This window comes from Salvelinus namaycush, chromosome 33 (assembly GCF_016432855.1).
Source record: "Salvelinus namaycush isolate Seneca chromosome 33, SaNama_1.0, whole genome shotgun sequence".
In the NCBI taxonomy this organism is placed as follows: domain Eukaryota; kingdom Metazoa; phylum Chordata; class Actinopteri; order Salmoniformes; family Salmonidae; genus Salvelinus; species Salvelinus namaycush.
The window spans coordinates 19,095,667-19,116,654 of NC_052339.1; the positions used below are offsets into that span (position 1 = coordinate 19,095,667).

Genomic DNA, 20,988 nt, shown 5'->3' on the forward strand with positions numbered 1-20,988 from the left:
AAAAATTGTATACCTGCCTTTTATACCTATACACCATTCCTGTGTGTGTTCAATAAAAAATATTTGAACGAGAAATGCAGCCTCATTCCTGAGTTCCGGTAGACGCCCATCAATCCTAATGGTAAGGGCGATGAGGGAATCAAGGTCCAAAGGTAACTCCCGGGCTGCTAGCTCGTCTTTTATCTCCTCTGATAGTCCGTGAAGGTAATAAACAGGGCCTCCGGATTCCAGGCACTCTCGGTGGCCAATGTGCGAAAATCTATTGCGTAGTCTGCCACACTATGGGAGTTCTGATTTAATTTCAGTAGTTTTCGGGCCGCCTCTCTCCCAGGCACCGGAGAATCGAACACCTTCCTCACCTCTGCCATAAAATCCTACAGATAATAGCAAACAACGGATTGTTGCTCCCAAACAGCTGTAGCCCAGGAGAGTGCCCTTCCAGACATTAGCATAATAAGATACGCTATCTTCGACTGATCCGAAAGGAATGAAGATGGCTGTAGCTCAAAAATAAGGGAGCACTGGGAAAGAAACGCCCGGCAGGTTCCAGGATCCCCAGTATATCGCTCCGGAGGAGGTATGCGGGGTTCTCGGGGAAACGGGGCAGGCAGAACAAACCCACCACTGGTAGGTGGGTTACTGAGTGACTGAGTGACTCAGATTCACAGACCTGCTCCATTAACGCCTTGAACCCCTGGTTGTGGCGTTCCGCCAGAGATTGGAACCCTTCCATAAGGTTCTGAAGTAGCTCCTCGTGTCTTTTAATGGTGGCTCCCTGCAGGGTCCCCGCAGGTTCCAACTCTGCTGGGTCAGTCATGACCAGTTCGTACTATAACGACACAGGGCGAGACCCTGCAGACACAGGAGGCAGATGGTTCGAGTCTCTGATATTTATTAAACAACAAGGGGCAGGCAAGAGGCAGGTCGAGGATAGGCAAAAGTTCATTAACCAGGTCAAAGTTCCAAATGGTACAGGGAGGCAGGCAGGCTCAAGGTAAGGGCAGGCTGATTGGTCAGGCAGGCGGGCTCAGAGTCAGGGCAGGCAAAAGGTCAAAATCAGGAGGACTAGAAAAACAGAGGCAAGGAAAAAGCAGGAGCACGGAAAAACACGCTGGTTGACAAGACAAGACGAACTGGCAACAGACAAACAGAGGGTGGGAAAATGGGGAAAACGGGTGACACCTGGAGGTGGGTGGAGACAATCACAAAGACAGGTGAAACAGATCAGGGCGTGACATCTTCTGCTTTGTCCCTCAGCTCCACTAACCTTTACCCCCTCCTCTCGTTTTAATTTCCCTTCTCCTCTCTTTAAAAGATCCAATTATTTTCATTGCGGTGAGATTTGCATCCTTGGCGTCCTTGGCATGTCTTATATTCTTTCTGTGTTAGGTTTCATTATGAAGGAAGTCTCCCCTGCCGGTGCCTCTCAGCTCATATTAAGAGCATTAAAGATTGATCAAGTTGAGAAAATGTACTATCTAGCTAAATCTGGTGCAATGGCATGTTGTACATGGTCCCTAACAAATAAACAAATACATAATACATTCCTAGAAAGAATGCACTACCAGAATACTCACAGGTTTTGTTGATTTTACTTGTCTACATTGTTGTTGAAAAAAGAAAGTAGTCTGCTGTGGGAAATGACCTACAAACTACGCTCTCGTGTCTTGATGTGTCTTGATGAAGCTTAGTGCTGAGAGCTATGCCGTGCATGATTTTTTTTATACAAGAAGAGACGAGGTAGAGTTACCATTTGATGTTTAATCAATGCTCAGACTTAATCCTTTATGTACAAAGAAAATATATTTATGAGCATGTCAAAACAGCCAAGGTCATCCTTCGATGTATGAAGGAAAAATAAACCAGACCTCTAGAATTTTGGGGGGCATTATTGATTGAAATCTCTCTAATTTTCCCTCAAACCAACCCTCATCACTTAAGATGAAACGTGGAGCCTCTTGGCAGTGTTGTGTTGTTTGGAGTTTCAGAGAGCTGCTAACTGCCTTCTGTCTGTCCTGTGGTACTGCAGATATAGAGTTCACCAGGAGATCGATACTGGCTGAGGCCTGCTATCATAATCTCACTGGCCTCTGTTACCTCAGCAAAACGCTCTTCTTTCCTCCCTCCTTCTCTCCCCCTCTCTCTTCCTACTCTCCGACTGTAATGAACAATAAAGTCAAGGTTTTAGAAAAGCATAAGGGAGAGAAGAAGTGAAGTCCTCTGCTCTGAGAAGAAGGGATAACATTGGAGATGAAGAGAGAGAGAGAGAGCGAGAAAGCGAGAGAGAGAGAGCGAGAGAGAGAGAACTCTTTTGCAATTTCTGTGTGTCTTTGATTGCATTCCCCACGGATTATCTCTTCAATTGGGGCTATGAACAGGAAGGGTACAGACGACTCAGGCGAGAGATAGTACTTTGTCTGATGAACTGTTTTTGTGTTGTAAACACTCTCAGAATACAAAGCAAAACAATGATTTGAAGTGAAAAGTTTCTGAGAAGTTTCTGATTGCCATCAGATGGAGTGTTTTTACAACACAATCACACACTCAATCTGGTTTATATAGAATCTGGCAGCAGGTAAAGTAGGCCTACTCTGCAATGACTACCCCTTACCCCCTCCTTACCCCCTAGCCTTACCCCCTACTCCCTCACTGTCCTACACTCACCCCTTGCCAACCCCAGTCAGCAGAGTCAGCCTTGGCACCATGAGCCTTTGCACCCTGTACACCCTGTGCACCCTGTACAGTAGCTGCTGTGGGTTGGATGTAGCACTTCCTTGATGAATCACCTGCTCTCTGTCTGCATTGTGTTCACATCCCATTGTGTTGCCCACGGTGATGGATGATCACCTGGGTTCTAGACCTCAGTGTTCCTTCCTTCCTGTCCTGTTTCTCTCTCTCTCTTTCTCTTTCTCTTTCTCTCTCCCTCTGTTCTATCGTTAATAGAATGGCCTTCAGAGAGACATGATGTTTTAAATGCTTCATTAGTAGGCTATTTCCTCTGACACAGAAAATCTAAACTGGAACACAGAGGCAGTCTAGTTTTTCAGAGAGTGTTGTGGATCGAAGCATTAGGCAGTTATTGCTGGACAAGTTCTGTAGTAGCAGTAGCATTGTTCACATTCAATGTGGAGTGCAGTGTGTGAAATAAATAGCAGATATGCCATGAAACATTTTTTTTTTGCTATAATGAAGACATCTAATGCAAGATGCAAAATAAGTTCCCAGTGTGTTGTATTTCAGCAGCTTCTATCTTCCCATCACGCTTTCTGTCTGAGAGACAATTACCCCTGCTTAGCAAGCACTAACTGAACACCAATAGCTCAGCTTCTTTAAATTGGCCAAGTCGGGAATAACTCCTCTATTTAAATGCATGGAATAATACAGAGGACTGAGTCAGTGGAATGGGGGCACATAATAGAGATACACAGCACACTCAATAATAACTTGGACTGGTCCATTAAAGGGGCTGAGAGGGGTGATGGGGTTCGGAAACGAATGGTTTGACCCTGGATGATGGTCAATGTTGACACTGATAGTGACTAATTGACTGTGCCCTGTGTATACTGAACACCTTCATATTTGATGGCATACATTATGGTGAGACTACAGTCTCTGTGGAGTTAGGATGTTTTTCAGTCAATTAAAACGTACCTGATTAAGATTTTAAATACCCTACCTACATGTTGACTGACAGCTCTGCTCTGATGACTGTAACTATCTGGGACTGTAGTGAAACAGACACATATTTTAATATGACTTCAGGGCCAATTTCTTGTCAGAACCTTTCATCGGCTTACATCAGCCAGACATCAGTCAGAATTCTAAATGTCGCAACAACAAAAAAATGGTCAAAAGACATTTCAAACAGATACAGATGTTTCTGCTCTCTGTCTTTCCTCATAATGTCCTAGTCTTATGAAGGAGTCCCAAGACAGTATCTACTCTAGACATAAAGTGTGGCTCTCTTTATGCAAAATAGATGCTATCATGTCTGGGTGTCTGGGGAGAAGAACACTGTTTTGGATTCTCTATCTGTCTGTCTGTCTCCCTCCCTCTCTCTTTTTCTCTCTCTCTCTCTCTCTCTCTCTCTCTCTCTCTCTCTCTCTCTCTCTCTCTCTCTGTCCTTCTCTGTTTTTCTCTCTGTCTTTCCATTTCTCTTCCTTGCTCTCCCTTTTCTCTCTCTGCCCAAGTCTATGTTATGTCCCCCCAACCTCTCTCTTTCTCTCTCTCTCTCTTACCCCGATATCTTTTTCTGCCACCCTTCTGTTTCTCTCTCCCTCTGTCTGTCCTCTGACCACGCTCTCTCTGTCTCTCCCTAACACCCACCTTAGGGTAACAATGGGCCTCTTAGTAGTAAAGACACACACATGGTCTCTGCACAAAGGCTCATCTCTTGGTTATCAAACAGTACTGAGGACAGTGTAGTGAAGCGAGAGGGTGGGCAGAGAGAACATGCATATCTCCAGATTCAAATCACTTTAAGTCCCAAACACTGAATGCCTGCATGTGATTATGCCCTACAGCTGCTTTCAGACCAGTAGATACTTCTGAGAAGCAGCTTTTCTTTCTAACTAAAAAGGGCTGTGTATCAGAGACCTAAAGTTGAGAGCTGATAATTAGAATAAATGTCAGCACACTAGAGATTATATTTCACTTTAAGAGAGCTATTTCGTCTGCAGAGCACAATGAGGCTAAATAATAGCGTTGTAATGGGTGTTTAATGTTTTAAGATTTTGGTTTTAGACTTTGCATCGATGCACTGCTAGGTATTCTGGCCCATTTGATGTCTTGGCACTGAGGTACTGGGGTGTGAGAGGTGGTAAATTATGCCAACATATTACTGGTTTTAGGAAAGATGGATAATATTCACTTCATATTTTATTATAGTAGCTGTTTTTGAAAGTGGAATAAGTATGAGTATTGAATCTCTTCTGAATTGTTCTATTTATATTTGATTATTATAATACATTTGAATGAGTAATGATTTGTTTTATTGAATCCGTTAGTGCCCACAAAGCTCTTTCATAATATTATTGATTATGTTACCTCACCATTACTATCTAATACCATATCACAGACGAACCAGAGAATGTTTGTGTTTGAGTTAGACCAAACTTTTTGGTATTTCCCCTGTAATTTCTAAGAGCACGTACTGCACACACATAGCCTACTCATAGGGACAGACAGTGCTGTGCAAGCTGGGTTGGCATGCTGAGCTGCTAGTGCTTATGTGTGGTTTGTGTCAGAGGAGCACTGTCCCTAAAATAGCTAGCTTTGGCCTGGAATGTCATCTGGCACCCTGACAGATACAGCTGAGTGGAGGCCACGCACACACGCACACACACAATCCACCACCTTCTGCCTCCCCCCACTTTATGCTGGGCCTCTATCCTATTTTCTTTTTCCTTCTCATGCCCCCTTCTTCCGCTTCCTGTTCCCACGTGAACCTGCCAGGTGTGTGGGTAATAATAATAATTATTATTATTTGGGAGGTGCTTATATTTTGTCCTGTTACACACAAGTGTGTTTTTTTGCATATCCCAACTCTCCCTGAGACACCCCAGGGAGTGAAATTAGCACAGGGGCACAGCAACAGATTTTTTCACCTTGCCGGCCCCGGTATTCAAACCAGGAACCTTTCAGTTAATGGCCCAATGCGCTAACTTCTAGGCTACCTATGCATGTGTGCGTGTGCGTGCGTGTGCGTGCGTGCGTGCGTGCAATATCTCTACTTCCTGTTACTTCTTTTAGGCCATTGGGACGGTGGAGTTAAGGCTTTCTCATAAAAACACTGAGGAGAATTTCAGTCCACTGTTCCTGTCTGAGGAGGAAATGAAAGAACGTTTCTGCTGAGGGGTTTCAACTTATCCTCTCTTTCTGTCTGCACGATATACAGCTGATATACAACTTATCCTCTCTTTCTGTCTGCACGATATACAGCTGATATACAACTTATCCTCTCTTTCTGTCTGCACGATATACAGCTGATATACAACTTATCCTCTCTTTCTGTCTGCACGATATACAGCTGATATACAACTTATCCTCTCTTTCTGTCTGCACGATATACAGCTGATATACAACTTATCCTCTCTTTCTGTCTGCACGATATACAGCTGATATACAACTTATCCTCTCTTTCTGTCTGCACGATATACAGCTGATATACAACTTATCCTCTCTTTCTGTCTGCACGATATACAGCTGATATACAACTTTCAATCCTGAATCAGATGGAAACATTATAATAATGTGTTTGGTATAGTTTAACAGGTTCTTAATGTAAAAGGTGGTTTCAACTCATTAGGCTACCTTCCCCTCGTTTCGTCCTTATACAAAGTTGAAATATAGAGTATATTTAAGATGAAAACATGATTTATTTTCTATCCTAAAAAAAATGTATCCATACAGTATAAAGTTCCCTCAAGTAGTTTACCATATTGTAAAAATAGAAACTGCTCTCCATGATTTACCTGGCTAAATGAATGATGGGGAAGGTGGTCTAGAGTTACAGTGAAACATACAATTACAATGGGACTTATAGCTAGCAAGTGGTTCATAAACTTCCGGAGTGGTACATTAAGTTACAGCGGTACAGTAATTATTACAGAAACTTTCCATTCACTCCCTAATCTCTGGAGTAGCGGTAATGGCTGTTCTCCTCCTCCGTCCGTCCATCGTTTCACTGGCTTGAAGCCAGCAGTCATTTCATTCCATTACTACAGAACCTTTATCAATGAAAACCCCCTGGAGGACCAGAAGTGAAATTACAGTTGAGGAATCAGAGTGTATTGAATTCTCATCCTTAGAGGATAGGCCTAGGTTTTATCTCCTAATTCCTCTCTGCTAGTAAAAACGTGAAAAGCATCTCAACATTTTCTTCCATGTAAATCACATTGACATTCAGTTCTGTGCTTGCTCTCTCATGTCTAAGTATCCCTAATTTTCTCCCCTGGTGTAAATCACATTGTCATCCGTCTCTGTGCTCGCTCCCTCGTGTCTGGAGTGAGCCCTGGTGGGTGGGCGAGTTAATTGAATTCAGTGTTCGTATTTAACGTGCACTGGTACACCGATAGGATGCGGTCTGCTGTGTAGGATGTATTCATTCAGCCTCTGTGTGGGTCGATGAACCACAGCCATATAAATGAAAGAGGTTGGTTGTAGTGGCAAATACTATACCACCTGGTCAAACAAACTCAAGACTGGAGGAAATAGTCTACACCGTATTTAAAACAATGTGATGTGGTATACCTGCCTACAGGAAACGGCTATTGTAGAATGTTGTCATTGTTCAGTATTAAACTGTTGTCTACTGCTCAAGTGTCAGTTTATTGAGTGTTTCTAAAAGCTGTTTTATTGTTGGTTTAAAATGTTGTTAATGAACAATTCATATTTTTTTGCCCAATGTTTAATGTTCTCTTCATTTAATGCCTATGTGTTTCCATTGTGCCATGCTGTTTCAGTGTCTGTTTCTAATGCAGTTTAACACCAGATCGTGTGTTTCTAATGGTATTTTTGTGTTGACAGGAGGCGGAGTGGCACTGTGATGAGTTCACTAAAGGAGCCTGCTTCAGTCGGGGGAAGTCAGAGGTGAGGCCGTTAACACACTCATCCCAACATGAAACAAACCCACTCATAACTCAGACTTAACTTAGACTTCACTCAAACTGGAGAAAACCCCTCATGGACAACAATGTGTGATTTATGTCTGAAGTAGGATTTAGTGGGTTTAGTACACACCTTTTCATTTAAACTGACTATACACAGACACTGTTTTCCTTTCTTCTGTTTGTGTGTGTATGTGTGTGTGTTTGTGAGTGAGAACAGTGTATTTAAATATCACTCTACAATAATATAAAATACAGATTTTTTAAACCACATTGTGGACCGCTCAAGTAGAGTTGAGACACTAAACACAATCATGGTCAAACATGGTACATTACATCATCTATACACATGTATGCATAATTATTGTATTTTATTAATGAAATACATTAATGAATGAAAGGACAATTAGGCACTTAAAAAGAAATGTCTCTGTTGGAGGATTTTATTTTATTTTATTTAACCTTTATTAAACCGTTGGACGATAATATGGCAGGTTTTGGCTCAGACATTCACACGGCTCAGACATTCACACGGCTCAGACATTCACACGGCTCAGACATTCACACGGCTCAGACATTCACACGGCTCAGACATTCACACGGCTCAGACATTTTTCTTAATAACATTTCCCATAGTTTATTATTTTCATCAAAACCATTAAAATGTTCATTTTGGCTGGACAGCTGACCAAAAAGATCATCTCTAATGTTGTTGTACCACCCACAGTAAGGATAATCTCTAATGTTGTTGTACCACCCACAGTAAGGATCATCTCTAATGTTGTTGTACCACCCACAGTAAGGATAATCTCTAATGTTGTTGTTCCACCCACAGTAAGGATAATCTCTAATGTTGTTGTACAACCCACAGTAAGGATAATCTCTAATGTTGTTGTACAACCCACAGTAAAGATCATCTCTAATGTTGTTGTACCACCCACAGTAAGGATAATCTCTAATGTTGTTGTACCACCCACAGTAAGGATAATCTCTAATGTTGTTGTACCACCCACAGTAAGGATAATCTCTAACGTTGTTGTACAATCCACAGTAAAGATAATCTCTAATGTTGTTGTACAACCCACAGTAAAGATCATCTCTAATGTTGTTGTTCCACTCACAGTAAGGATCATCTCTAATGTTGTTGTACCACCCACAGTAAAGATCATCTCTAATGTTGTTGTTCCACCCACTGTAAGGATCATCTCTAATGTTGTTGTACCACCCACAGTAAGGATAATCTCTAACGTTGTTGTACAACCCACAGTAAAGATCATCTCTAATGTTGTTGTACCACCCACAGTAAGGATCATCTCTAATGTTGTTGTTCCACTCACAGTAAAGATAATCTCTAATGTTGTTGTACCACCCACAGTAAAGATCATCTCTAATGTTGTTGTACCACCCACAGTAAAAAATAATCTCTAATGTTGTTGTACAACCCACAGTAAGGATCATCTCTAATGTTGTTGTACAACCCACTGTAAAAAATAATCTCTAATGTTGTTGTACAACCCACAGTAAGGATCATCTCTAATGTTGTTGTACCACCCACAGTAAAGATAATATCTAATGTTGTTGTACAACCCACTGTAAAAAATAATCTCTAATGTTGTTGTACAACCCACAGTAAGGATCATCTCTAATGTTGTTGTACCACCCACAGTAAAGATAATCTCTAATGTTGTTGTACAACCCACTGTAAAAAATAATCTCTAATGTTGTTGTACAACCCACAGTAAGGATCATCTCTAATGTTGTTGTACCACCCACAGTAAAGATCATCTCTAATGTTGTTGTTCCACCCACTGTAAGGATCATCTCTAATGTTGTTGTACCACCCACAGTAAGGATAATCTCTAATGTTGTTGTACCACCCACAGTAAGGATAATCTCTAATGTTGTTGTACCACCCACAGTAAGGATAATCTCTAATGTTGTTGTACAACCCACAGTAAGGATAATCTCTAATGTTGTTGTACAACCCACAGTAAAGATCATCTCTAATGTTGTTGTTCCACTCACAGTAAGGATCATCTCTAATGTTGTTGTACCACCCACAGTAAAGATCATCTCTAATGTTGTTGTACCACCCACAGTAAAGATCATCTCTAATGTTGTTGTTCCACCCACTGTAAGGATCATCTCTAATGTTGTTGTACCACCCACAGTAAGGATAATCTCTAATGTTGTTGTACCACCCACAGTAAGGATAATCTCTAATGTTGTTGTTCCACCCACAGTAAAGATAATCTCTAACGTTGTTGTACCACCCACAGTAAAGATCATCTCTAATGTTGTTGTACCACCCACAGTAAGGATAATCTCTAACGTTGTTGTACCACCCACAGTAAGGATAATATCTAATGTTGTTGTACCACCCACAGTAAGGATAATCTCTAACGTTGTTGTACCACCCACAGTAAGGATCATCTCTAATGTTGTTGTACCACCCACAGTAAAGCAAGGAAGGCATGAACTTCTGTTTCAATGTAACGATCTTTACAAAAAATACATACACGTTTATCTAGGGGAGTGTTTGTGTATATAGAATAACTATCTTCAAAGTAATGACTCGGGACGTCGGGTTTGAAATGAAAGCTTCTTTTAGTAATACTACTTGTTCACGTTACATTTAACAACTTTAGATTCTACAAAACAATAAAAGAAAGTTGTTAGCGAAAGTCAGGATAATCACTTGTCACTTGTACGTAACTGGTGTGTTCTCTCTCTACTTCCTGTCGCAAGGCATTCTGGAACTTGCAGTCAAAAGGGTAATCCAATACTAACCTGTCACGCCCTGACCGTAGAGAGCTTTTTATGTCTCTATTTTGGTTTGGTCAGGGTGTGATTTGGGTGGGCATTCTATGTTTTTTTCCCTATGTTTTTGTATTTCTTTGTTTTGGCTGGGTATGGTTCTCAATCAGGGACAGCTGTCTATCGTTGTCTCTGATTGGGAACCATACTTAGGTAGCTTTTTCCCACATGGTTTTTGTGGGTAGTTATTTTCTGTTTAGTGTTTTGCACCTTACAGGACTGTTTCGGTTTCGGTTATTCCCTTTGTTATTTTGTTATAGTTTTCAGTTTTCAATAAAAAGCATGAACACTTACCACGCTGCGCTTTGGTCCGATTCCTCTTCTTCAGACGAAGAAAACCGTTACATAACCAATACAACAAAAATATGTATGTAGTTCTCTCAATCTCCAACACATGAATTCTAATACAATTACCTATGTAAATAACTGTATAGAAAATATCTTTAGATACAGCTCAATGAATTAACTGTAAACATTAACTCTGTAACCCATTAAAGTTACAACAGTGTATCGACCAGTCTTAATAGCGAGAGGGCCCACTCCAAATCAACAATTTGCAAAATAACTTTGATATTGCTTGGATAAACAGTACGTACATTGGGTTCTGTCCCAAAATAGCATTTAAAAAGGTAGTAGGTGCACAGTTTGTTACTTTCAGGTGTGGGTAACACTTTCTGTGAAGCCCATATGCACACTGCATTATACAGCATTAGACATGCACTCGTAATGCAGTATAAGCATAGTTATAGACACACATAAAGACTCATAAAGACTCATAATATACCAATAGACATAATGCATTATAAGTATCATCATAATCACTTAGATTATGCACACACACAGACACAACTGTGATGAGTTCACTAAAGGAGCCTGCTTCAGTCAGGGCCAATCAGAAGTGAGGCTGTTAACACACTCATCCCAACATGAAACAACCCCACTCATAACTCAGACTTAACTTAGACTTCACTCAAACTGGAGAAAACCCCTCATGGACAACAATGTGTGATTTATGTCTGAAGTAGGATTTAGTGGGTTTAGTACACACCTTTTCATTTAAACTGACTATACACAGACACTGTTTTCCTTTCTTCTGTTTGTGTGTGTGTGTGTGTGTGTGTGTGTGTGTGTGTGTGTGTGTGTGTGTGTGTGTGTGTGTGTGTGTGTGTGTGTGTGTGTGTGTGTGTGTGTGTGTGTGTGTGTGTGTGTGTGTGTGTGGTTTTCCTGCATACCCTCCTCCAAATAACATGCTTTATAACTGAATGTGACCGTGTGCTGAACTGCAGGGGCCTCGTGGGTATTTCAGTTTTTTGGTTGAAGTCTGAGATATTTGCCTGTGTGTTTATCCCTCTGTGAAAGGTGGTTAGAGGCCTATAACACATACAACATACATACACACACAACACATAATAGGTGTGCAGGGACTGGCCAGTGTATGATTGTCATTCTGAATTACAGACTAAGCTACCTTAGTCCTAAGGAATTGTTTTTCTTGTTGTTGCTTCTGAAGATACATTCCAGTAATGTACAGAACACTAAGAATAGCATTAAAGACATCCTTCTCTGAGAATAGCATTAAAGACATCCTTCTCTGCATATTTATTTTTTTCTCTCTCTTTCTCTCTCGCTCTCTCACTCTCTCCCTCTCTCGCCCTCTCCCTCTCTCGCCCTCTCCCTCTCTCGCCCTCTCCCTCTCTCGCCCTCTCACTCTCTCCCTCTCTCGCCCTCTCCCTCTCTCGCCCTCTCCCTCTCTCGCCCTCTCCCTCTCTCGCCCTCTCACTCTCTCACTCTCTCCCTCTCTCGCCCTCTCCCTCTCTCGCCTTCTCCCTCTCTCGCCCTCTCACTCTCTCGCCCTCTCCCTCTCTCGCCCTCTCACTCTCTCACTCTCTCACTCTCTCACTCTCTCCCTCTCTCGCCCTCTCCCTCTCTCGCCCTCTCACTCTCTCACTCTCTCCCTCTCTCGCCCTCTCACTCTCTCGCCCTCTCACTCTCTCTCTTCATCTCTCCCTTTTACTTGGCAGAGTTGGGGGTTTTATTACTTATTCCGCCGCACAGCAATATACCGTGACTTAAGTTTTTTCACAGATACGGTGTCTCCGCCTTGAGTGAATTTACAAGTGATTGTGCTCTTTAAAGCCGGTGTCTGCCTCTCTGTACCGCCTTTGATTTATTTCCACTAGGAGAAGAAAAGGGACTTAAATTGACTTGACGGGAGTCGATCGGCAGCTCTGTCTGGTTTGTCATTCGAGAGCCGTGCATAACTGTCTCCGTGTTACTATAAGGAGCCTGAACGTTTGTCAGGAAGTTTTCAACACTGTGACACAAGACACACATTAAAATCAGCTTCTTATTTGCTGGGGGAACAACCTCCGTGCTGAGTTGAGTTATACACACAGGCAGCCACACTACAAAAGGCAGACACACACACACACACACAGCGAGACACACAAACACACAGCGAGAGAGACACACACATATACAATGTGCTTAGTACAGGAAAATGAATCGTTTTACGAGTTAACCTCCATCTTGATAGGGGGAAATAAAATATACCCGACTTCTACCCCTCCCACAGACACACATATACTGCTCCCACTAACCCTTCAGCGGTCCCTTGTAACACTCCTAAATCAGGCACCACTGATAGAGAGAGAGGTGGAGGAGAGAGCGAGAGAGCGTGAAAGCGAGAGAAAGGAGAAAGAGAAAGGGAGATAGAAGAGCGAGAAAGAGAGGAAAAAAGAGAGTCAGAAAGGGGCTCCGGGCATCTCTAGTACACCAGACTGATTTACTGGCCCTAAATCTGAACGAGGGCCCTCAGAACCACAAGCCCCAGGTCCCTTCAGACGGACTCAGGGGAACTTACCATACACATGGTTTATTTTAAGACTCCAGTCAGACAATGCAAAAACACACATCCACCATGTTCTGACAAGACTTCTCACTGCTAGCATCGTGTCAGTGTTGTGTGTTTTTAACAAAGTCCCCTGACAGACTGAGCAGTGTGAATAGTGTTGGGGGAAACAGAGGTCGTGTTGTTACACTGTTTCAATCAATCACATTTTATTCATTTTTTATTTGTATAGCACTTTTCAACCCGGGCTTAAAGCTAACCCCCAAAGGATTAGCCAAGGCAACAGAGGCAAAGAAAAACTCCCAATACAGATGTAGGATCTTCATTTGATCACCCTGTTGCAGGATAACTTTCCTGCAGTGCAGGACATTTAAAACATGAGGTTTAAAAAGGCTTCTGAAGTTTGTAATTTCCACTTTGAAATTTTAGACTTGATTTTCCCTTGCAAAAAAATTATCAATCCCTACATTTCCTGTTGCTGCAGGATTATTTTCCTACTGTAGCAAACTGGCTTGATTTAAGATCCTACATCTGTAGGTACTCTAGGGCTGCAGCTTCATTATTCAGAGTTAGTGCAATGTTTGGATGTGACTGGCTAATATTTACACATATACTTTCTTATCTTGCATATGTGATTATTTGTATTATATGTAATCTTTGTGTTTAAAAAAAATCTTCTTCTACCTTTTTTGAGCTCTCGTTGAAGAGAAATTCCAATGTATGTACTTACAAATGGTAAATACTTGAAACTTGGTTAAGGTGTTTATTCCTGTGTTTGTGTCATTCTATTAGTGCTAATGTTAGCTGTGCTGTTCTGTCCTCTCCACAGGAGGAGTGTCAGAATTACATCAGAGTGCTGCTGGTGAATGGAGATAGACTGTTCACCTGTGGAACCAATGCTTTCACACCCATCTGCACCAACCGCACTGTAAGAATCTAATCATGTCTCTTCTATCCTCTCCTCTCCTTTTTTCTTCTCTCCTCTACTTTACTTTCTTATCTGCAACTATCTTCTCTTTTCCTCTCTTCTACTGCTCTATGCTCCTCTACTTCTAGTTCTACTCCACCTACTGTATATAAACCTGCAGTTTAACCTGAGGGAAGTGTGTGGGCTGTTGGTTATATTATATGGTGTGTAGGTGGAGGGAAGGACGATGTTTTTATTTTATTTTTAATTTTGTTAGCAGCAAATGCAAAGGTCACCGTCTCATAACGACTAATCCATCAGAAATACATATAGTATAAATGTCAAAACATTATTACGATGGTATTTCATCAGCCCTGTTATAGGAGAACACATATTTACTCTGAGTGGGTCTGCTAATATAAAAGATAAGTGCTGCATAGCTATAGGGAGAGCGAGAGAGACAAAAAGAAGGGATTGAGTGTGACAGAGAGGGAGAGAGAGGGGGGGATCGGGAAAGGGAAAGAGAGAAGGATCGAGTGTGGCAAAGGAAAGGAGAGAGTGGGGGGACCAGGCGAGAGGGAGAAAGAAAGGGATCAAGAGCGACAGAGAGGTAGAGAGAGGACAGGATAGGGAGAGAGGAAGAGAGAGAGGCGTCGCGCAGGAGGGAGAGAGGTGGAGGGAGAGAGAGATCGCGAGGGAGGGAGAGAGAGATCGCGAGGGAGGGAGAGAGGGATTGAGTGCGACAGAGGGAAAGGGAGAGAGAGGGATCGAGTGTGACAGAGAGGGAGAGAGAGAGAGATTGAGAGGGAGGGAGAGAGAGAGGGTGATTGAGTGTGAGGTAGGGAGGGAGGGAGAGTGAGATCGCGAGGGAGGGAGAGAGGGATTGAGTGCGACAGAGGGAAAGGGAGAGAGAGGGATCGAGTATGACAGAGAGGGAGAGAGAGAGAGATCGAGAGGGAGAGAGAGAGAGAGGGGGATTGAGTGTGAGGTAGGGAGGGAGGGAGAGTGAGATCGCGAGGGAGGGAGGGGGAGAGAGAGAGAGGTATTGGGTGCGACAGAGAAGGAGATTGAGAGGGAGGGAGAGCGACAAAGAAGGAGGGAAAGAGAGAGAAAGATTCCAAGGGAGGTAGAGAGAGAGAGGAGAAGGAAATAAATATGCATTTAGTTATCATAATGTGTGTACATAACCACAGATTAATATCCCGTTAATGACCAATTCACAGTCTTTACAGGCATTTACTGAAATTAATTCTGTCCAAATGTCCTCATTCATGACAATATATTAATTAATTTCAAGACCTTATCCATATTTATGGCCTTGAATGGCAGGATTATTTTTGCCCACTATGGATTTGTCAGAAATTAGAGAATGCAATCCTCTAGTCATGCAATTGATAATGGCGATGATGATATTGCTACTGATAATGATGGTGATGATGATGATGTGATGATGATGTGATGATGATGATGAGTGTGATGATGAGTATGATGATGAGTGTGATAATGATGAGTAGGAGGATGATTAGGATGAGAATGAGTATGATGAGGAGGATGAAGATGAGAATGAGTATAATGATGAGTACGATGAGTATGGTGGTCATGATGATGAGGATGGTGATGATGATGATGATTTTGATAATGATAATGATGATGAGTAAAATGATGATGATTATATAGAGCTTATTATTGCAGACCCAATGTCCTCTTTGCTGCCCTGTAGACAGCTATGAATCATCAGACACCTAGCACCTGCTTGGCTGTCTCTTTCTGTGTCTGATCACATTTATGAGACGGCTGCAAGGAAGTGTAACATGGCAACTGACCAGGAAGGAAGGGAGAGAAAGAGAGATGATCTGAAAGCCAAGTCAACAGCACTGAGTGTGTCTCAAATGATTGGCTATTAGAGGTGTGAAAGTGACCCGTCTCCCCAGCCTGTGCTCCCAACCACAGCTGCTGTGTGTCCTGAAGAGAGAACTCATTCACTCCATTGCTTTAATATGCATGATAGATGCAGCCTCTATCTATACTCTATCCCCATTCCACCCGTCTTACAGACCCAGCTCGACCCAAACACTTCCCTCAACACACAGAATGAGCTCCATCAATACCCCCTTTCATCGCAGACTTCAGACACAGTGACACTTGTTGGGTCAAGCCGGTGTCAGACCGGAGGCCCGGAGCGGAGGTAGTTTGTGTTGACGGAACCAACAGTGGTCCAAATCAACCCACTCTAATAAATCTATACAAAGTGACCTGCTCTTAGGCTGTTTTATTAATGAGCATCACGTACTTTAAGGAAGTGGAAAGTCCATCTCTCATTGATTAACCTGAAACTCAAGCCAGCATTAGAGAGAAGCTTCAGTGTGTCAGTTGGACAAAGCTTGTGTTCTGTATGGTTAGAAATTCCTGTGCTGATGATCTTCTGCACGTCAGGCAGGATGTGCAGTTAAGAACACACCTGGGTCGATGTGAGTAATGTGTAGCGTTGCCTCATAGCTTAATGCGATGGTTAGTGGGGGGGAAAGAAACTATAGCGGCCCTAAAATTGACCATTGCAGAACACCATTTGGGGAATTAGTAAGCTTTTAAAGTTTATGGGAAGGGTTTCCATTGAAACAAAGATACATTTCTACAACAGTATGTGGTTAACCATAAATGGGAAGAACGGAATGATGGTTTATATAAATGTATAAAAATACCTCACGGTTTAGATTGATAGGAATGGAGGTGGAAGCCTTGCCCTAAGCATCTCTCCTTCACGGTTACACCATGAGTTAAAATGTCATATTAGCAAAGAAAACACTGTGTACATTCCAGCTCGTAAACATATCCAAGGCTTTTGCCTCAGTTTATGTTGTGTGGGTTTTTATTGGGAACAAGTGCACTGTCTTAGGGCCAAGTGTAGGTCGTACTGTAGAGTATTTTTAAACACGGAGAGCTGGATTTGGCCTCGCTTTCAAAGGCAGACAAACCAAACGTCTGAGCTCTGAGCTTCGCATGGAGCTGCTTGTGAAAACGGAGAGGCTTTCCCTAAGTCACTGATGTGGTTTAATAATGCTTTATCAAGGAAAACAGATGTATGTCCGCTATTCATCAGAACAACCAAACCAGGAGGAATAAAAAGTGCATGAACTTCTCCAGGAAGTACAGTGAAGATGGAGGTTTTCTATGAGCATCGGTCCTGTCCAGATGTTGTGTTCTTGTTCTTAGAGTGTGGTTTTGGATATAGGTTAAGCTGATTATAAAAGGCTGTGGGAAGAGTCATATTCTTGCCTAAAAAGATGCTATAGCTAATTACCAGCAATACCCACCCACATAGATATGGCCATAAGAGCTCTGTGCTGGGGACTGCGTAGGTAGACTGTAGGTTGCCTCTATTTTACCTCGATTGATTCTCCAGGGATTGGTTTTGTATCCAAACTTGATAGCTAAAGGTAGGATTTTAGCAGTAACAGTAACAATAAGAGACAGGTTTCTTCCTAGAGGAGAAACAGCAGTTTCACAGGCATTATTGTTTATTGTTCCATATCCTTCTTTATAATCTGAGTTCTGTCCAAATGAAGAGTTTATTTCCCAAACACTATCCACCAATTTTTCACATTTGTGTTTTTTCATCAGAAATGATTGCTTATGGGTAGCTTCATGTGTGTGTAAAATATTACTGTTCTCAGATTTGTTTGCAAAACGATATATGTCCATTGTTTGGCTGGAATGGAATGTTCGTATCCTGTTTATTTGACTGTGATATGTGGTTGTCTCACCTAGCTATCTTAAGATGAATGCACTTACTATAAGTCTCTCTGGAAAAGAACATCTGCTAAATGACTAAAATGTCAAATGTAAATGTTTTACATACAGATCTCATATTACTGTATTGCATTTTTTTTTTATTGATGTCACAAATGTACAGTATAATTTCTGAATGTCTTTATAAAAAATGTAGTTATTTGTTGCATTTGACTGTTTAATAAGGATCTGACTTTTTTTTCAATTTTTGCCTAAAATGACATACCCAAATCTAACTGCCTATAGCTCAGGCATTAAAGCAAGGATATGCATATTCTTGATACCATTTGAAAAGAGACACTTTGACGTTTGTGAAAATGTGAAATGAATGTAGGAGAACATAGCACATTAGATCTGGTACAAAAAAACAAAAAAAAACATTTTTAAAATATATTTTTTGTACCATCATCTTTGAAATGCAAGAGAAAGGCCATAATGTATTATTCCAGCCCAGGCACAATTTAGATTTTGGCCACTAGATGGCGGGAGTGTATGTGCAACGTTTTAGACTGACCCAATGAACCATTGCATTTCTGTTCAAACTGTTGGGTCAAGACTGCCCAAATGTGCATAATTGGTTTATTAATAACTTTTCAAGTTCATAACTGTGCACTCACCTCAAACAATAGCATGGTATTATTTCACTGTAATAGCTACTGTAAATTGGACAGTGCAGTTCGATTAACAAGATTTTAAGCTTTCTGCCAATATCAGATATGTCCATGTCCTGCGAAATGTTCTTGTTATTTACAGCCTAATGCTAATCGCATTAGCCTACGTTAGCTCAACCATCCCGTGGGGGACCCACCAATCCTGAAGAAGTTTTCAAACCTACTATAGCAGTACTAGTTATTTCTCTGAGAGTGAGGCGGATATATAGCATTTAGCAAAAAAAAATATTTTCTCTCTGAATTGAAACCACCAAGTGATAGATTTTAAACAAGAAACATGTCTGTCATTGAACAACCCCATGCCATCATGATGAGATAGTGAAAAAACACAATAATTTATTTGATAATTTCTTCTTTTTTAACAACTAATTCCACAACATTTCTGAAAATGTATAAAGTTTTGGAATTTAAATGAGCTCATGTTGACCAAGCAGTACATGTGTATGTATGTCTGTGTCTTTTGGTATTGACTGTATGTGTCAGGTAGGCAATGATTAGCATTAGCAGGAACGAGCTGGATGTTAGCGATGACAAGCTAGTAATGAGATGAGAAATCGACAAAGTGGTGAAATAAACAATCATACAAAGGTGTTTTGTAAAACAGTCTGCACTCACACTGCTTTGCCTTTATCAACTATAAATGCTGCCAATTGTGACTTCTCTGTTTCACTTGAACTTTTACTATCATAATCAATTATTCAAGTCAATCTCCAAATCTCTCCCTTGGTTCTGTGGAAACCAAGCAACGTGCTCAATGTTTAGCCTTGTCTCATTGTGTGATCATTCTGCTGAAACTCACAGTATTTGAGACCAATCAATGTTTGTATGGGAGTGACGAATTCCAGTCAAGGAGAGGGGAGTTAAAAATCATGTGATGTGTGCTCACACTCCCTCTCCACTCCTGCTTGTGTGCATTATAAACACATTAATCCTCTCCCCTCTCCCTCCTCCTGCCCCTCATCTCCTCCCCCTCTCCACCCTCTCTCCCCCGCCCCCTCTAGCTGACCAACCTGACAGAGATCCATGACCAGATCAGTGGGATGGCCCGTTGTCCCTACAACCCTCTCCATAACTCCACAGCCCTGATCACCTCCAGCGGGGAGCTCTATGCTGCCACCGCCATGGACTTCTCTGGCAGAGACCCAGCTATCTACCGCAGTCTGGGGGGGCTGCCGCCTCTACGCACTGCACAGTACAACTCCAAATGGCTCAATGGTAGGATGTGGTAGAGGTAAGGGTAGTAGGGGTAGAGAAGCAAGCGGTAGGAGATAGGCGGCTGCTGCCAATAATGCACTGCACAGTACAACTCCAAATGGCTCAATGGTAGGCTGGGAAATGGAAGGTGGTAAAGGGGCAGGGGGATAAGCAGTAAAGGTATAGAGAGGAGGAAAAGTAGTTCATATAGAGGGAGAAAAGGGGTGGATGAGGGGGAAAGGGTAGAAGTAAGGTAGTGGTGTTTACAGGAAGTGTCAAAATGTCAGTGATACGGACGTCTGTCACTGCCATGCAGTGTATTGATGACAAAGAACATATCCACACTTTTTAGCTTCTTTTACAATATATATACAGTATATATATATATATATATTTTTTAAATATTTTGTTCTTTCCTTTTGAAGGATATAAAAGTGACATTTCCATCTGGTACTGAAACAATGAAATCAGTGTGTCGTTCTGAAGAGCTCAGTGGATCGCAGTTCAACAGCACACCCCACCTGGAACAGGGCTGCTGATTGAATACGCTGCTTCAGTCGTTCACTTGCTCTAAAAGAGCAGGTCAATCGCTATCTTGTCAGGATTTTATCTGATTCACATTAAAGCCAGATTGAAAAAATAAATTAAAAGCCACCACATACATAGCGCCGCGACAACCTTTGAGAAAAGGTTTAATAACTAATTTTATGGCAAATTGATTTTTTTCTCTCTTTTCTCATGTGATGCTGTGCAAAGGTGCAGAGGAGAGGAGGGGTTGAAAGAGCAAACAAGGGGGAAAAACTCTTTCATTTAAAAGTGAATTAAATCACTGTCAGAGAGGATAAAGCGTGCGGTTAAGGTGCAATAATGTCATACATAAAAATGAACAGCTCATCAATGAGTGCTCTAGGAAGGTCAGCAGTTTTAGATGGGTTGACAACTATTACACTACACCAGTGTTTTGGTCATACCTCATCCTAACCTTTAGGGGTTCCCTCGATAAATAATTAATTTTGAAACACAAAGTCATTAATAACAATGCCATCATTTATTAAGACTAATCACCTCAACCTCACATTCCTATGGACCCCTAGTCAATCACTCAGAACTCATTGTCATATACAGTGCATTCGGAAAGTATTCAGACCCATTGAC

At 41.7% G+C, this 20,988-nt stretch overlaps 1 protein-coding gene across 1 annotated transcript in view; it reads left to right on the forward strand.

Moving 5' to 3' along the window:
* The window catches only part of LOC120027783 (semaphorin-5A-like), a 208,194-nt gene that overhangs the window by 80,635 nt on the left and 106,571 nt on the right, over positions 1 to 20,988 (forward strand). The window contains exons 5-7 of the mRNA XM_038972811.1: positions 7,528 to 7,590; positions 14,105 to 14,203; positions 19,641 to 19,854. Of these exons, the coding sequence (XP_038828739.1) occupies positions 7,528 to 7,590; positions 14,105 to 14,203; positions 19,641 to 19,854 (376 nt within the window). The remainder of the gene's footprint in view (positions 1 to 7,527; positions 7,591 to 14,104; positions 14,204 to 19,640; positions 19,855 to 20,988) is intronic.